This window comes from Myotis nattereri (assembly GCF_964212035.1).
Source record: "Myotis nattereri genome assembly, chromosome: 1".
In the NCBI taxonomy this organism is placed as follows: Eukaryota; Metazoa; Chordata; class Mammalia; order Chiroptera; family Vespertilionidae; genus Myotis; species Myotis nattereri.
The window spans coordinates 131,047,905-131,062,846 of record NC_138075.1 but is presented as its reverse complement, the minus strand read 5'-3'; the positions used below and the strand labels follow the sequence as shown (position 1 = coordinate 131,062,846).

Sequence of the window (14,942 nt, the reverse complement as noted above, 5' to 3'; positions counted from 1 at the left end):
AACTAATTTGTCAATTTTTTCACATACACACTCAGAAAACCTACTTTATTATATATAACTGATTTTCATCTTTAAAGCACACCCCTTGCCTGAATGAGTCCCTTATATCCAGGTTCCACTGTATTTTGAAAGTAATCTGACAGGATTTGCTGAGACAATAGATGTGAGGTTTAAGACAAAGAGAAAGACAGGCTGACACCAAGTTTTTGTCAGAGCAATTGGAAGAGCTGTTATTTACTCAAATAGGAAAGACCACGTGAAGGGTAGATGTGAGAAAGACTATCAATAGATCAAATTTGGAGATCTTAAGTCTGCAACACCCAATAGCGATATTAAAGAGAGAGAGAGAGAGAGAGAGAGAGAGAGAGAGAGAGAGAGAGAGAGATCAAGTTCTAGCTGGTTTGGCTCCATGGATAGAGAGTTGGCCTGCGGACTGAAGGGTCCCAAGTTCAATTCCAGTCAAGGGCACATGCCCAGGTTCTGAGCTCAATCCCCAATAGGGTATGTGCAGGAGGCAGCCTATCAGTGATTCTCTCTCATCATTGATATTTCTCTCTCTCTCTCTCAACCTCTCCTTTCCTCTCTGAAATCAATATATATATATATATATATATATATATATATATATATATATATATATATTATTTTTTTAAAAAAAGAGTTATTAAGCAGGCAGTTTGATATATAGGTCTGGCATTAAGGAGAGAGATCTTGGCTGGGAATATACATTTGAAGATCATTCGTGTATACAAGGTAGTAAAAGTCAATTTTGGTAGGAAAAAAAGACCAAGGACTGAATCCCAGGACACCTGATTGTGTAAAAGGTGGGAGACGAGGAGAAATCAAACAGACTAAGACGGACAGGCTAGGCAGGCAAGGGGGAAACTAGGTGAGTGTGTTCTCACCCCCTGAAAACTCAAAGTCCTAAAAGCCAAATGAAAACAAAGTTTTCCATGGGGTCAAATATTGCTGATAGGTTATGTAAAGCCAGGTCTAAAACATGATGTCTAGATTTATTAGAGGGAAAACAAGTACTAATCTTGAGAAAAACCATTTTGGAGATGAGTTAGGACTAAAAATTACTAGAGTGGCCTCAACAGTGCATGGAAGGGAAATTAGAATCAGTGAGTATAGATAGTGCTTTTAAGGACTTTATACTAAATGGCATGACCTTGGATGATCTCATCTTCATGTTTACCTGTAGCTTTCAATCCTTTCATAATGATCATAAAGTATTTTTGTAATACTTAAGAGTTTTTTCATTACATACCTGTAATATTACATGGTTTAAAACATGCCAGACTAGGTGTTACATAACAAATTCACAAATTATACAACTAAGAGACCCCATGAAATTTTTCTAGTTCTATAAGATTACATAATCTGATTGTGATGCTTCTCATGCTTACAAAGATGACAGAAGGATTTCTTGCTAGATGAAAATCATCCAATCCTAGAATATGTGACACTACTTAAATGTACAAAGCACACTGTAATTAGTCATATTAAAATTGTGTAATAGAAATAAAGGGGGAAACATGCAGGTAATATTCTTACTTTATAAACTGAATTTTTGTCAATTGTGTTGAAAAATTGTGTGTGGTGCGTACTGAAATGTATTCTCCTTAAAAATGAAGGATAAAGGCACGCGCGCAGGGTACTTTTCAAACAGAAGATTCACTACATTAGGAGCACCTTGGTTTATATTGCAAAGGTCAACAAATGAATGCCTGCAGGCCAAATCCAGCCCAGAGCCTGTTTTTGTCAATAAAGATTTGTTGGAACACAGCCACACCCACTCCTTTACCTAGTGTCTATGATTAACTTCAGAGACCCCATAGTTCACGAAGCCCACAACACTAACTTAACTATCTGGCACTTTAGAGAAAAGCTCTGTCAGCCCCTCACTTAGCAGATTAATCCCCTGATGTGTTTTAATAGGTTTTTCACAATATGCTGAAGTTTTTATGTAAGATATGGAATAAATTGCCTTGTGAAATCCCTCAGCTTTCAGATTAATTTGAGTGCCCAATATTAGGAATAAAACACAAATATCTAGTAACCAGCAACTTAGGTGGAAACAAAGTAGAGTGACAGTGTAGCATATAACTTCCTTTTATAACTGAACGGATATTAAAAATATTCTCACAAAATTTGCTTAGAACATGACATTAAACCCAATGCTTTAAGTACAAGTACATTGTGAAACAATTAGTATACTGTAGACCAGAACTACCCCCATTTTTCCAGTGGCTGCATACCACATTATTTTATGTGTATAATAATGTATTACCTTATAGATAGGTATTTACACTACCTACAATTTTTTGTAAGCAATGCTATAATAAATATTCTTATACATATGTATATATGTAACATTTGTATTAGTATCCTTAATGCATAAATGTATATTATATATCCTTAACATTTGCCATTATATATACATCTATATTACCTATAATGACCTACTTTATGTTTTATATACATAATAATATATAATTGATGTCCTTAGAATTTGTACATGTGTGTATATCCAAGTCATGTCTTCTTGTAGGATCTAGTTCTGGAAGTGAAGCTATTGGGATAAAGGAATGACATACTTGAAATTCCAAAATTCACTCAATTATCCTAGAAAAAGGTGTGCCAATGTCAGGTACCAGTAGTGCACGGGAGCGCCTTTTCCTCTCATGTGCCAGTTCTGGTTGTTATTTTTTAAATAAAATATTTATCATTTTAAATTTAAAAAATGGTATCTCATTGTTTGTTGATTTACATTTTTTCTGATTACCAGGCAAGGATCAATCTCCCTAGTAAAAATATAAAATTTGTTAATCATGAATATTTGCACAAATTGGAATTTGTTTTATAGGAAAAGAGTAATTACCTGTTATTAAATACTGCTGTAGGCTTACCTATCAGAATCTTCGCTCCCCATAACAGGAAGCTGCTGCTTATCAGTTTGTTCAACTTTGTTTTTCTGACTCCTTCCATCACTGTCAGCAGCAGCAGCATTATACATGTTTCCTGACACTTTCCTTTCACTGCTTTTCTGCTTCTTTTTTTCTTCTTCAGCCTTTGATGAAAGTTTGATATTAAGGATATTGTTACTACCTTATTCATTAAAAATACTGTGTTTTCTTTAATTTTATCGTTTGGCTTTTAGTTTAATTGCCATGACTTTAATAATAAAAATATTTTAATAATAAAAATAATCAATAAAAATATTTTGTGTGTTTATTTTTATCATTAGAGGTCATTGAAATTGTTGAAAATTCTGCTTCATTTCTGTTTCAGTAAAGAAGCAGAATTTTCCAAAAGTTTTAAAAGAGCTGTCTTAATTTTGTGCACCGATTCACATCACACCCACACTTGGTTACCTTACCTACCCCACCCCATTTATCTAGCAGAGACAGAGAAGTAAAAGGACAAAAAATGCAAAATGTGTCCTCCTCTGTCTTTCCCACCTGGGTCTTGCATTACCCACCAGATTTAACGAATGTGACATTGTGCGTCAGTAACAAATAGGAAGCTATCCTCATTCTGCAGGAAGCTATTCCTTCCCCTCTTGCCTTTTACAATTATTTTTTCTTTAAGATCTTTGAGGGCATCAAAAAAGTGGTGGTATTCATAAAATATATGAACCACAGTTTACCACAGCACTGGAGTAGAGTGAAACCAATGGATTGTTGGTTAATGTATAATTCTGGAAAATGAGTAATGCTCCCCTAACGTTACATACAATCACTATAAAATCTTATAGCTAGAGGACATAGAAGTCGTTATCTACTTACTTTAGCCCATATTTACTGATAACGGAAATCAAGGTTTAATGATCTGTCCAAAGTTTCTAAAGATGCATTACCTACCATTTTATGGCACCAAAAGAAGAGATATCTTGTATAATAAAAACCTAATGCTAAGTGTCTGGTCATCTGGTTGGATATTCAACCAATCAAAGTGAAATATGCTAATGATATGCTAAGGCCATGCAACCGCTGTCTATGACGTTCATTGACCACCAGGGGGCAGACAGTTGACCAGTTGACCAGTCTCTATGACATGCACTGACCATAGTAGGCAGATGTTCTGACCGGTAGGTTAGGTTGCTGCTGGGGTCCGGCCATTGGGACTGAGCGAGATGGGCCGGGCATACCCTGGAGCCCTCCCACAGTTCCTCCCCAGCTGGCCAACCTCCTGTGTCCCTTCCCGGCCTCAGTCATGACCCAGTGGGGTCCCTCGGCCTGGCCTGCACCCTCTCGCAATCTGGGACCCCTCAGAGTATAATGGAGAGCCGGTTTCAGCCCAATCCCGCAGGCCAGGCTGAGGGACCCACTAGTGCACGGATTTGTGCACTGGGGCCTCTCATAATTCTATAATGCTGAATCAGATAAATAAACAAAAAATTTTATTAAATTAACCAGGTAAAATAAGTATGACTTTTGAAAAGTAATTTAATGCCTTAATGTAATGAGAAGGCTCATCCACTTTTTCTTATAAAGGAGCATAATGTCTCAATTTTTTTTCCATCTCAAAGCTCAGGTTCTCTTTTAGAGACAAATATTGAGTTTATGGCAAATAACTTATGTGACCTATATGATACATACATGTCAAAATGATAATTGCCATGCTTTTATTTTTGGAAGGTATTCTACATTTCTATATTTTTAATCTTTCAATTACATTTCACATTCAACATTTTTGTATTAGTTTCAGTTGTGCCGCATAGTGGTTAGACAATCAGATACTTCACAAAGTGATCCTCCTGATATTCCAAGTGCCCACATGGCAGCATACATACTTATTACAATACTAGAGGCCCAGTGCATGAAATTCATGCACAGGGGGGTGGGTAACCTCAGCCCAGCCTGCACCCTCTCCAATCTGGGACCCCTCAGGGGATGTCCTCAACTGGCAGTCGAACATCCCTTTCACAATCCGGGACCGCTGGCTCCCAACTGCTCGCCAGCCTGCCCGTCTGATTGCCCCTAACCACTTCTGCCTGCCATCCTGATTGACACCTAACTGCTCCCCTGCCAGCCCAATGGCCCCCAACTTCCCTGCCCTGTAGGCCTGGTCTCCCAACTGTCCCCCCCCTGCTGCCCTAGCTGCACCCAACTGCACCCCCCTGCAAGCCTGGTCGCCCCCTTACTGCCCCCTCTGGCCTGGTCACCCCTTACTGACCCCCACCGGCCTGGTCACCCCTCACCATCCCCCTCTTCCAGTCTGGTTGCCCCTTACTGCCCCCTCTTGCCAGCCTGGTTTCCCCCAGCTGCTCCTGCTGTGGGCTTGGTTGCCCCACACAGCCTGCTGCTCAGTTGTTTGGTTGCCCCTCACTAACCCTCCTGCTGGCCCTGTTGCCCTTACTGCACCCCCTGTAGGCCTGGTCGTCCCACGCAGACTGTTCGGTCATCTGTTCTGTTGTGATGGTCGCTTAGGCATATATATATATATATATATATATATATATATATATATAGAGAGAGAGAGAGAGAGAGAGAGATGATTGACTACATTCTCTATGCCAGTTTTTCTCAACCTTCCTAATGCTGCGACCCTTTAATACAGTTCCTCATGTTGTGGTGACCCCCAACCATAAAATTATCTTCGTTGCTACTTCATTACTGTAATTTTGCTACTGTTATGAATTGTAATGTAAATATCTGATATGCAGGATGTATTTTCATTATTCGTTACCCACAGGTTGTACTTGACATCCTTGTGACTATTCATTAACTACCATTCTGTGCTTCTTAATCCCTATATTTTTTGCCCAGTCTACTGACCCCTTTTTCTCTCACATCCATCAGTCAGATTTCTGTCATCTATGAGTCTCTCATAAATTTCTTAGTTAACCTATTTTGCTCTTTACATTCCACATCTTAGTGAAATCATATGGGACTTCTGTTTTTCTGTCTGACATATTTCACTTAGCATCTATGCTGTCACAAATGGCAAGGGTTCATTTATTTTTATGGCAGTGCCACACAACATAATGTAAAGCTTTGACTCAACAAACACATCTGAGCATGGTGATAAAAAATATATGTGGAAGTATATATGTTTGTTATTAAAATATCTCAATAAAATTGCGATGATGATATACGGTGCAGGTGGGTACTTGAAATATTGGGGAGACCAATTTTAAAAGTATATGATTATCTAGCCATTATGCTGTACATGTGAAACTAATAGAATATAATATTGAATGTAAACTGTTAACAAAAATGAAATAAAAATATCTTGAAGCGATCATATTAGAATTCTAAGTGTCAAGGTTTTGAGTAAACTGTAGAAGACTGCACACTACAGCACAAAATAGAGAGTTTAGCTGGGGATATTTGTTCATATCCCTTCTCTCAGTCATAGCTTCCTTCCATTTTATTGTTTCTGGGATGCAACATAAATTCAATTTTTTTTAATTTGATTTTAGGAAGAGAGCATGGGACTGGGATAGAGAGTTAAAAACATCGATGAGAAACATGGATTGGATTCGTCCTGCACATTCCCTACTATAGATCCAGTCACCACACTGTGCCCTGACCCTGAATCCAATCAAAGACATCTTGGTTCATGGGTCAATGCTCCACCATGAGCCATACTCCCTGAGCTATGGGATGTGTTGTAAATTTAAGCCAATGGACTTAAAAAGCAACAGCATAGTACTTATTACATATTTTAAACAATTTCCTTCATACTTTTCACTGGTTCATAGTACATAGGTCACATGGTACATAGCTAAATTAGTTGCCCAATTCAGAGGGAAGGCTGACAGAGAGACTTAAGTCAATTAAAGAACAGAAGAATATTTTCCTAAACTATTACTTAGTTGACAGATTCTAATTATACACACAATTACATATTTAAACAACCTCATTTTACGTACAATATATTTTTCAGAAGTGGAAAATCAGAATGGATCAGAGAATTGATAAAGAGAAAAAAACAAATAGTAGCAGCAACTGAAGTTCTACCTCTTTTTGAAGTTGAATTTTCTCTCTTTTCCACGCCAGGTGCTCTGCTTTGTACATGTCTACTTCATTCATAATCCTTTGTAATTTTTCATTTACATATACTCCAGGTGTTCTGTCATTGTGCAGTGCAGAGGAACTCTCATCTTTTAATTTAGAGTCCATGCTTTTACAATAATTAGCACGGCAATGATCTGCACATAATGGCTTCTGGAACACATCTTGATTTGGCTTTGTTTCCTTATAAGCATTTGTAACAGCAGGCGTATCGTGGCTTTTTATTTCAATGATGAGTCTGATTTCATTGCAGCAGGGATACTGCAATTCAAGGTGGCTTTTCGGATCACGGGACTGAGGTGTAGGTCTGATGCCTAATTTCCAATCCGTGGTATTTGGGTTCATATTTTTTGTCATCTGCATAGCAAAGTCTTGGTCTTCTCTCACTTCAGACGTAACTACTGGGTGTCTTTCTTTTTTATTTTCTGTATCATTATAAAAACTCTCCTCATTTTTGTTCAAAACGTGTTCAGCGTCAGGTTTGTGATCATTTCCAGAGTGTAATTTCCTTTCTCTTAAACAAAGCTCAGAGGATGATGATGAGGGAGAGTCTTCCGGGGACCCAGGGTCTGCATGAGATGGAGAAACAATTTTGAGAGAGGTTTCTTCTCCTTCAGGAAATGTTTGTAATGCTGCAGAGACAGACTTTCCAAGTGCATCTTTCCCCTCACAATCAAGCATTTTACCTGTCAAATTAGAAGGCCTTTGTCTTAAGTTTGCTTCTTCTTTAGAGTTATCACGTAGTGGCTCTTCCTCAGGGCACTCCGTCATTTTGAATTTTACAGAAAATTCATGTGACCTCTGCTTTGACTCATCTTTGGAAAGTTGTAAGTTCTTCCTCTGCTCTAATGTGCCTTGTTTGATGCCTATTTCCTCCTCCTTTTGCACAGAAGGGTGTCCTGAATATGCCGATGTATCCTCTTTGTCACATGCCCTATTTATTTGTGATTCTTGAGTCATTTTTTCCAGATGCAAAGGTGGAAGACAAATATGCTTGCTTTGATTTTTAGATGTCTTTGCTGTCGGGGTATGTGTTTCTGAAATAACTTTATCCTTAAGTAATCAAGTATGGACAAAGAAAAATTAGAATGTAATTTAAAATTAACGGTTAGAATTCCTAGTCTGTGACTACCTATTCCCCCAAATCAATGAATTGTAACTGAAAAGTAAAAAAAAAAGAAGAAAAGAAAAACTTGCCTTGGTCTAAATTAAAATAAAAACATGTGCCCTCAAACCTAACTGTAACACTACTGAAATCAAAGAATTCATTAGATGTTAAATCTATCAGAAATAAATTAGTAGCTAAATTTTAACATTACAAAGTCTTCCTCACTTAAAATATTTCACCTCACCATATCCTAAATAGTGAGCCACTGTAGTGCATTTCAGAAATTTTAGGGTGATTCAAAGTGGAGGCAAAAGAGGTGAAAGTTACACTCACTTCCTCTGTGGACCAGATTGGGATTACAACTCAATTATGTAACTACTAACCTGAATAACCAACTGAACATTATCTGAATATCATTCTTATAACCAAGGATCTACAGACGAAGCCTCAGCTACACTGGCAGGAAGGACAGAGACCCAAAAAGGGCTGTCCCCGCATCCACTTGTGGTGGCTGAGAATGCAGAGGCATGTCTCAGTGCAATGGTCCCCTGAGGAGCATGTGGTCTCAACCCCACGCTGGGCTCCCAGCCCTGAGAACCAGAGCCTGGAAGAGGAGCCCACAGGACAGCTGGTTGTGAAAATCAGAAGGGATTCTGTCCTCCAGGAAGAGTTGGGAGTCTGCTAGAAAAACAGGAGCCCTCGTAAAGGGCCAGCACACAAGTATCCTTCCTACCACCTACCCTGGGCCTATGAAGAAAGGGTGGCTCAGAGTGGCCTGGGAGTCCTGTGAGGAGACTGTTTTGTGTGGCTCTGGGAGAGAGCTGAGGGGATGGCCTCTGGGTGCCCTCCCTGTGCTGAGTCCCTCTCCCACGATGCCCACAGATGCCATCTACCCTGGGTCAAGCCCTCCCTTCGTTATGGCCTCAGCCTGGGGAATGTACTAGCCCATCGTCCTGAATCCTTGTTCAAAACCCTGTGGAGCTACTTATTGCAAAGGAGTGTGGGCCCGTGGTGTTTTGTGATCTCTTAAGGAGGTCGGGATGGACTCAGGGGGTGTCAGAGACTGAGTTGTGTGACTTTGGGTTGAGGGTCTTTATTCCCTTGCTGGTCTTACTAAAGCCACCATTTCATTGCTGAGTCCTCCCTCCATGCAGCCAAATCTTGGTCTTTGAGCCCTGATGAATTTTGATGGCCTTCCTCTAATGTCTCCCTGAGGCCCCACCCAACCACAACAGTCCACAGGTACCTGGTGGGTGATAAGTGGCATTTGTGTTCCCTGGGACTTGTGCTGAGTGGCCTCACACCCAGAAATGAAACCGAATTTGAATCTGTATCAACATGGCAAACACCACTTGCACCTACCTGATGACTCACTTACCTCATGCAACTCACATACCAATGGGAACTTCTTGAGTTCCCATTGACTGACCCCAACAGAAAGCTGGTAGGTAGAAGTAGCCCAAGTGTCCAAGTGACTTGGGCTTTTTGCTCAGCTGTCCCATGGGCTTGATGCTGGTGGAAAGAGGCACCTCCCAGGCACCCCCTGGCCCAGCAGAGGCAGTCACACATACTGGATCTCTTTATAGCTCCACATAGGCAGCCCAAGGGAGATCACAGGCAGAGACTGACATTGCCTTTCAGCAGAGACCCTTCCACAGGCCCCAGAACCAACACACCCAGGGTTGAGTGGGGGGACTTCAGAGCATGACCCAGTTAGATCCACAAGTAGAACACCCAAGGTCTGGACAGACAGCAAACCGAGCTGGCCTGAATTACTCAACATGGGGTCAGTCTTTGCACAGCAGCTTGTACACTGTGTGTAGTCAGCCAGCCTGAAGATCAACCCCATCCACAAACAGGCCAAAAGCAATCAAGACTTTACAAAAGGAGGGTTCACAGAACACTCACAGTGACATTCCAGGAGCACCTAACTGAGGTGATCAGAAAGATTGTGTCAAGGCATATACAAGAAGCAACCAAGGAATGCATAATTAAGAGGAACAACAAATCAATGTTTCTCTCTCTCTCTCTTAAGTCAGAAAGTAAAAAAATTAAATAATTTTTTTTCATTTTTAACAACCCAAAAAAGCCAGGATAGCAATAATTACATCAAATAAATGGAATTTAAAACTAAGGCTATAACAAGAGACAAAGAAGGCAGTTATATAATGATAATGGAATCAACCCGAAAACAAGAAATAACCTTTGTAAACATAAGAGCACCTAATTATATACAGCAAATATTGATATAATCATAGTTGGGAGTTTAATACCACATTGACATCAATGGATAGATCTTCCAAAAGAAATAAAAAAGATAAGAGCACCCTGAAAAGACACATTTTACCAGACAAATTCCATTTATTTTTTCAGAGAATTACACTGTAACACAGAAGGGTATACATTTTCTTCAAGTACACATGGAACATTTTCCAGGATAGACCAGATGTTAGACCATAAAAAAAGCCTTAGAGAATTTAAAAAGATTAAAATCATTTCACACATCTTCTCCATTCACATTTGTAGTGTTATCAAACTACAAATCAATTACACACAAACACACACACAAAAAAACAAACCACACCTGAAAACCCACAAACACATGGAGGCTAAATAACCTGTTACTAAACAGTGAATGGGTTAATAATGAGATCAAGGAAGAAATCAAAAGATACCTTGAAACAAAGGAAATGAGAACATGACAACCCAAAATCTATGGAACAGTGAAAGCAGTCCTAAGAGGAAAATTCACAGCAATGCAGGCCTACCTCAAGAAACAAGAAGAATCTCAAATTAACAATGTAACCTTTCACCAGAAGACCTGCTTTAAATGAGCCTATTGGATTGTTTTGAAAGGTGTAATATGATCTTAATTAGATCTGTTGATAATTATTATTATGAGAGTATTCTTTTTGTAGTGAGTATAGTCCACCAAACATAAAATAAACCCTGGGTACCACACTATGACCGAAAGTGAAATAGCAGATGAGCTGATGACCTGGGAAGATGAGGGTGGGAGTGAAGATAGGAAGGAAGAAGAAACAACATGCCCCAAACATAAAGTTATCAGTGCTTGGATCTCATCTCCACGATCTAATAATCCATTTTAAACTAAAAAATTCAGTAACATTTGGTACATTTACAATATTGTGCAATGATGCCCTCTATCTAGTTCCAAAACGTTTCATCACTCCAGAAGGGAACTTCATTCCCACAAAATTGAGACTCCCCATCTCCCCTACTGCAGTCTCTGGCAAGCACTTGTCTGATTTCTGTCTCTATGGACTCATTTATTGTGGAAATTACATATAAAAGGAATCACACAATAAAATAAACATATGTTCTGGCCTGGCCTATGTGGCTGAGTTGGTTGGCGCGTCACCCCAAGCACCAAAAGGTCACAGGTTCAATTCTCAGTCAGGGCACATACACAGGCTGTCAGTTCAATCCCAGTTGGGGCTCATGGGGAAGGAAACCAATCCATGTTTCTCTCTCATGTCAATTATTCTCTATCTATCTATCTATCTATCTATCTATCTATCTATCTATCATCTATCTATCTCTCTCTCCCCCCTAACCCTCCCTCTCTCTCTATAATCAGTTCTTAAAAAGGCATATCTCAGTTGAAAATTTAACAATAAAAAGACTAATTTTGCATTACAATCATAAATCAATGACAGGTAAGCCGCTATAAAATTTTAAGAGTAAGTTCCACACAAAATTAAATTGACAGCAGGAAAATTAATTTCACAAGGGAGCACGTTACCTTCAAGTCTTCATTGTGTGATGTAGGTCTTGAATCACCAATGCCAGGTTTGCTGCAAAGTCTTTACAGTAAAATATATAATAAAAATGAGTGAGTTCATTTCTTTCAAACAAGCAACAAAAAAATTTAAGTGAAAGATCTGTTATCTGTATAACAAATAAAGATTTTTTAAAATATATTTTATTGATTTTTTACAGAGAGGAAGGGAGGGAGTTAGAAACGTCGATGAGAGAGAAACATCGATTCAGTTGCCTCCTGCACATTCCTCACTGGGGATGTGCCCGCAACCAAGGTACACACCCTTGACCAGAATTGAACCTGGGACCCTTCAGTCCGCAGGCCGATGCTCTATCCACTGAGCCATACCATTTAGGGCACAAATAAAGATTCTTGATATAATTAATGCTGGTGCTCTGTTTAAAAAAAGGCTTTAGTTATCTATTTCTGCTGCCACCTCTCCCAATCTATAAACTATTTAATTGAAGACACACTCTGCCTGAGACTAATTTGTTTTTACCTATTAATGGCTGGCATATCTTTTGTTTCCTGAACTGGCACACATCTGATGACCTAAATCAAAATAGGAAGATACACTGTCCCTTCCCCCTTGTCTGACCCTGGTTTAAAGACTACTGGGTTTCAGTCAAAAATGGTAGTCTTGCCGAAACTGGTTTGGCTCAGTGGATAGAGCGTCAGCCTGCGGACTAGGGGGTCCCAGGTTCGATTCCGGTCAAGGGCATGTACCTGGGTTGCGGGCACATCCCCGGTGGGGGATGTGCAAGAGGCGGCTGATCGATGTTTCTCTCTCATCGATGTTTCTAACTCTCTCTGTCTCTCTCCCTTCCTCTCTGTGAAAAATCAATAAATTATATTAAAAAAAAATGGTAGTCTTGCTTCTTTAGCATAGAAACCACTTATTAAGGAGAATCCATTCCTTCCTTTTACCCTAAAACCATATAAAAAGTTCCCTGAAATGGTGGAAAGTTAAATGTCCAAATGTCAAAGAGCAAAGTATTATCTTGTTAGCCATCCCACTCCCAGATCACCCTCTGCTGGCTCCATGCCAGTCTCCAACATTTAAATCGCCAGCCTATGAGGCACAGACTCCTGAAACAAGCACAGGCTCAAATGGCCAAGAACAGGAGCTCTCTATTTCCCTGCTCCTGGAAAACAATCTAAAGGGAGTCTCAGTAATCCACGCATAACATAGGTGTGTTACCAACTACCCAACTCCACTACTGATTTGACAGCTTGTCCTGTCCCTGCCCAACTCTCAATGTACTTGGAAAGCACATCAGCTAATTGGAAAAAGTTATACAAATAACTCTCCTGGTTAATACTAAACATCTAAAACACACACACACACACACACACACACACACACACACACACACACACACAAAACGGGAATTGCCTTGGCCAGTGTGTGTCAGTGATTCAGCATCAACCCATGAACCAAGAGGTCACCAGATCAACTCCAAGTCAGGGCACATGCCCAAGTTGCTGGCTCAGTCTTTAGTAGGGGGCGTGCCTGAATGAGGCAGCTGATCAGTGATTCTCTCTCATCATTGATGTTTCTATCCCTCTCTCCGTCTCCCTTTCTCTCTTCCTAAAATTAATAAAAACATATTAGAAAAGGGGGGAGGAGCTTCCTGAGACCAATTATTAAACAATGCCTCTTGACCCAAACTTCAAAGATAAGTCTCTAAATATTGAATATGAAACAGTTTTCATTTTGAACATAGCTGATGAAAGGCAACTTTTAAACAGAACACATTTGGTTAGCCCTGGCCAGTTGGCTCAGTTGTTTGGAGCATTGTTCCATACACCTGAATTCAAGTTTGATTTCAAATCAGGACACCTACCCAGGTTTCAGGTTCAATCCCAGGCTGGGGCATCTGTGGGACTCATGTACTCTGAGTGAATCAGGCAATTTGAAGGTATTGACCAGAGGAACAACACTATCTGACTTATATTTTAATAGGCCCACTATATTTAGAATTGAACAAAAGACTAGAATTGATGGGAAAAAAGAAAATTAGGGGGAAAGGCAAGGAGAGAGGAGTAGGGGGAGAGCAAGAAGAAGGAAGGTGGCAGGAAGGAGGAAGGCAGGAAGGAAGACAGGAAGGAAAGAAGGAAAAAAGAAAGAACAAAATCAATTAATTGGCTATTAAGCTAATCGAGATAGCAGATGATGCTGACCTGGGCCTGGAAGATATGATTGAATTTTGATATACAGTCACCTCTTAAGTTTGTGGACCTTGAATTAACAGACTTTAGGTTTAATGGATAATACTTCTGGTCTGTATGTCATATGTGAAAATTAACAACCCATTAATTTGAAAATGCTTTTAACCAAAATTTGCTTATACTCAACAGGTGTTTTTTTTTTTTATTAATTCACAGTTACTTTTAACAAATGTTTTCAAAAAGCCATATGTTGTAAAACCACTGTAGTAATTTCACCAACATAAATACGTATTACTTATCGGCAACTATAGTCTACATATTTAAATCCAAGAATCATCGTTCCTAAACAATGTTCAGCAAATGATTAGGACAAAATCACACCACGTGGTGCATGGGTAATTGGTTCTGTTGGTGAGTAGAGTGACTGTCTGCAGCAGTTTTAACATGTGCCAGCCGCCATTCCCATGTGCACTGAGCTGTGCCCCAGCCGTGTGCATTTGCTTATTCTTGGTGACTGGTGAATGCATGCATTATTAGACCTATTCACTATAAATTTAAAATTATGTATTAAACACATCATTCCAACCCTCACCTTAAAATATAAACAAAAGGAAAGGACTTAATTTAACGCTAAATTGCAAATTAGAAGAGTCAGGAGTAGGTGTGTTCATCCGTGTCAGCAACATGGCATAAAAAAAGCAAACTGTATTTGACATTAAAAAGTAACAAAGATGACCCTGGACATTGTGGCTAAGTGGTGAGAGCATTTGCCTGCACACCAAAAGGACCACAGATTCAATTCCTGATCAAGGGCACATAACTGGGTTGCAGGTTCCATCCCCAACCCTGGTCC

At 39.6% G+C, this 14,942-nt stretch overlaps 1 protein-coding gene across 3 annotated transcripts in view; it reads right to left on the bottom strand.

Moving 5' to 3' along the window:
- LOC308523140 (coiled-coil domain-containing protein 144A-like) overlaps window positions 1-14,942 on the bottom strand; it is a 64,325-nt gene that overhangs the window by 27,972 nt on the left and 21,411 nt on the right. Inside the window, exons 4-7 of one of the 3 annotated variants that reach the window (XM_081096831.1) lie at window positions 11,900-11,960; window positions 7,712-8,078; window positions 6,972-7,594; window positions 2,913-3,073 (exon numbers count right to left, since the gene is read on the bottom strand). In XM_081096831.1, coding sequence (XP_080952957.1) covers window positions 2,913-3,073; window positions 6,972-7,594; window positions 7,712-8,078; window positions 11,900-11,960 — 1,212 coding nt within the window. Of the gene's footprint in view, window positions 1-2,912; window positions 3,074-6,971; window positions 8,079-11,899; window positions 11,961-14,942 lie in introns of all 3 variants that reach the window. The other 2 variants (XM_081096830.1, XM_081096832.1) reach the window with 2 other exon arrangements.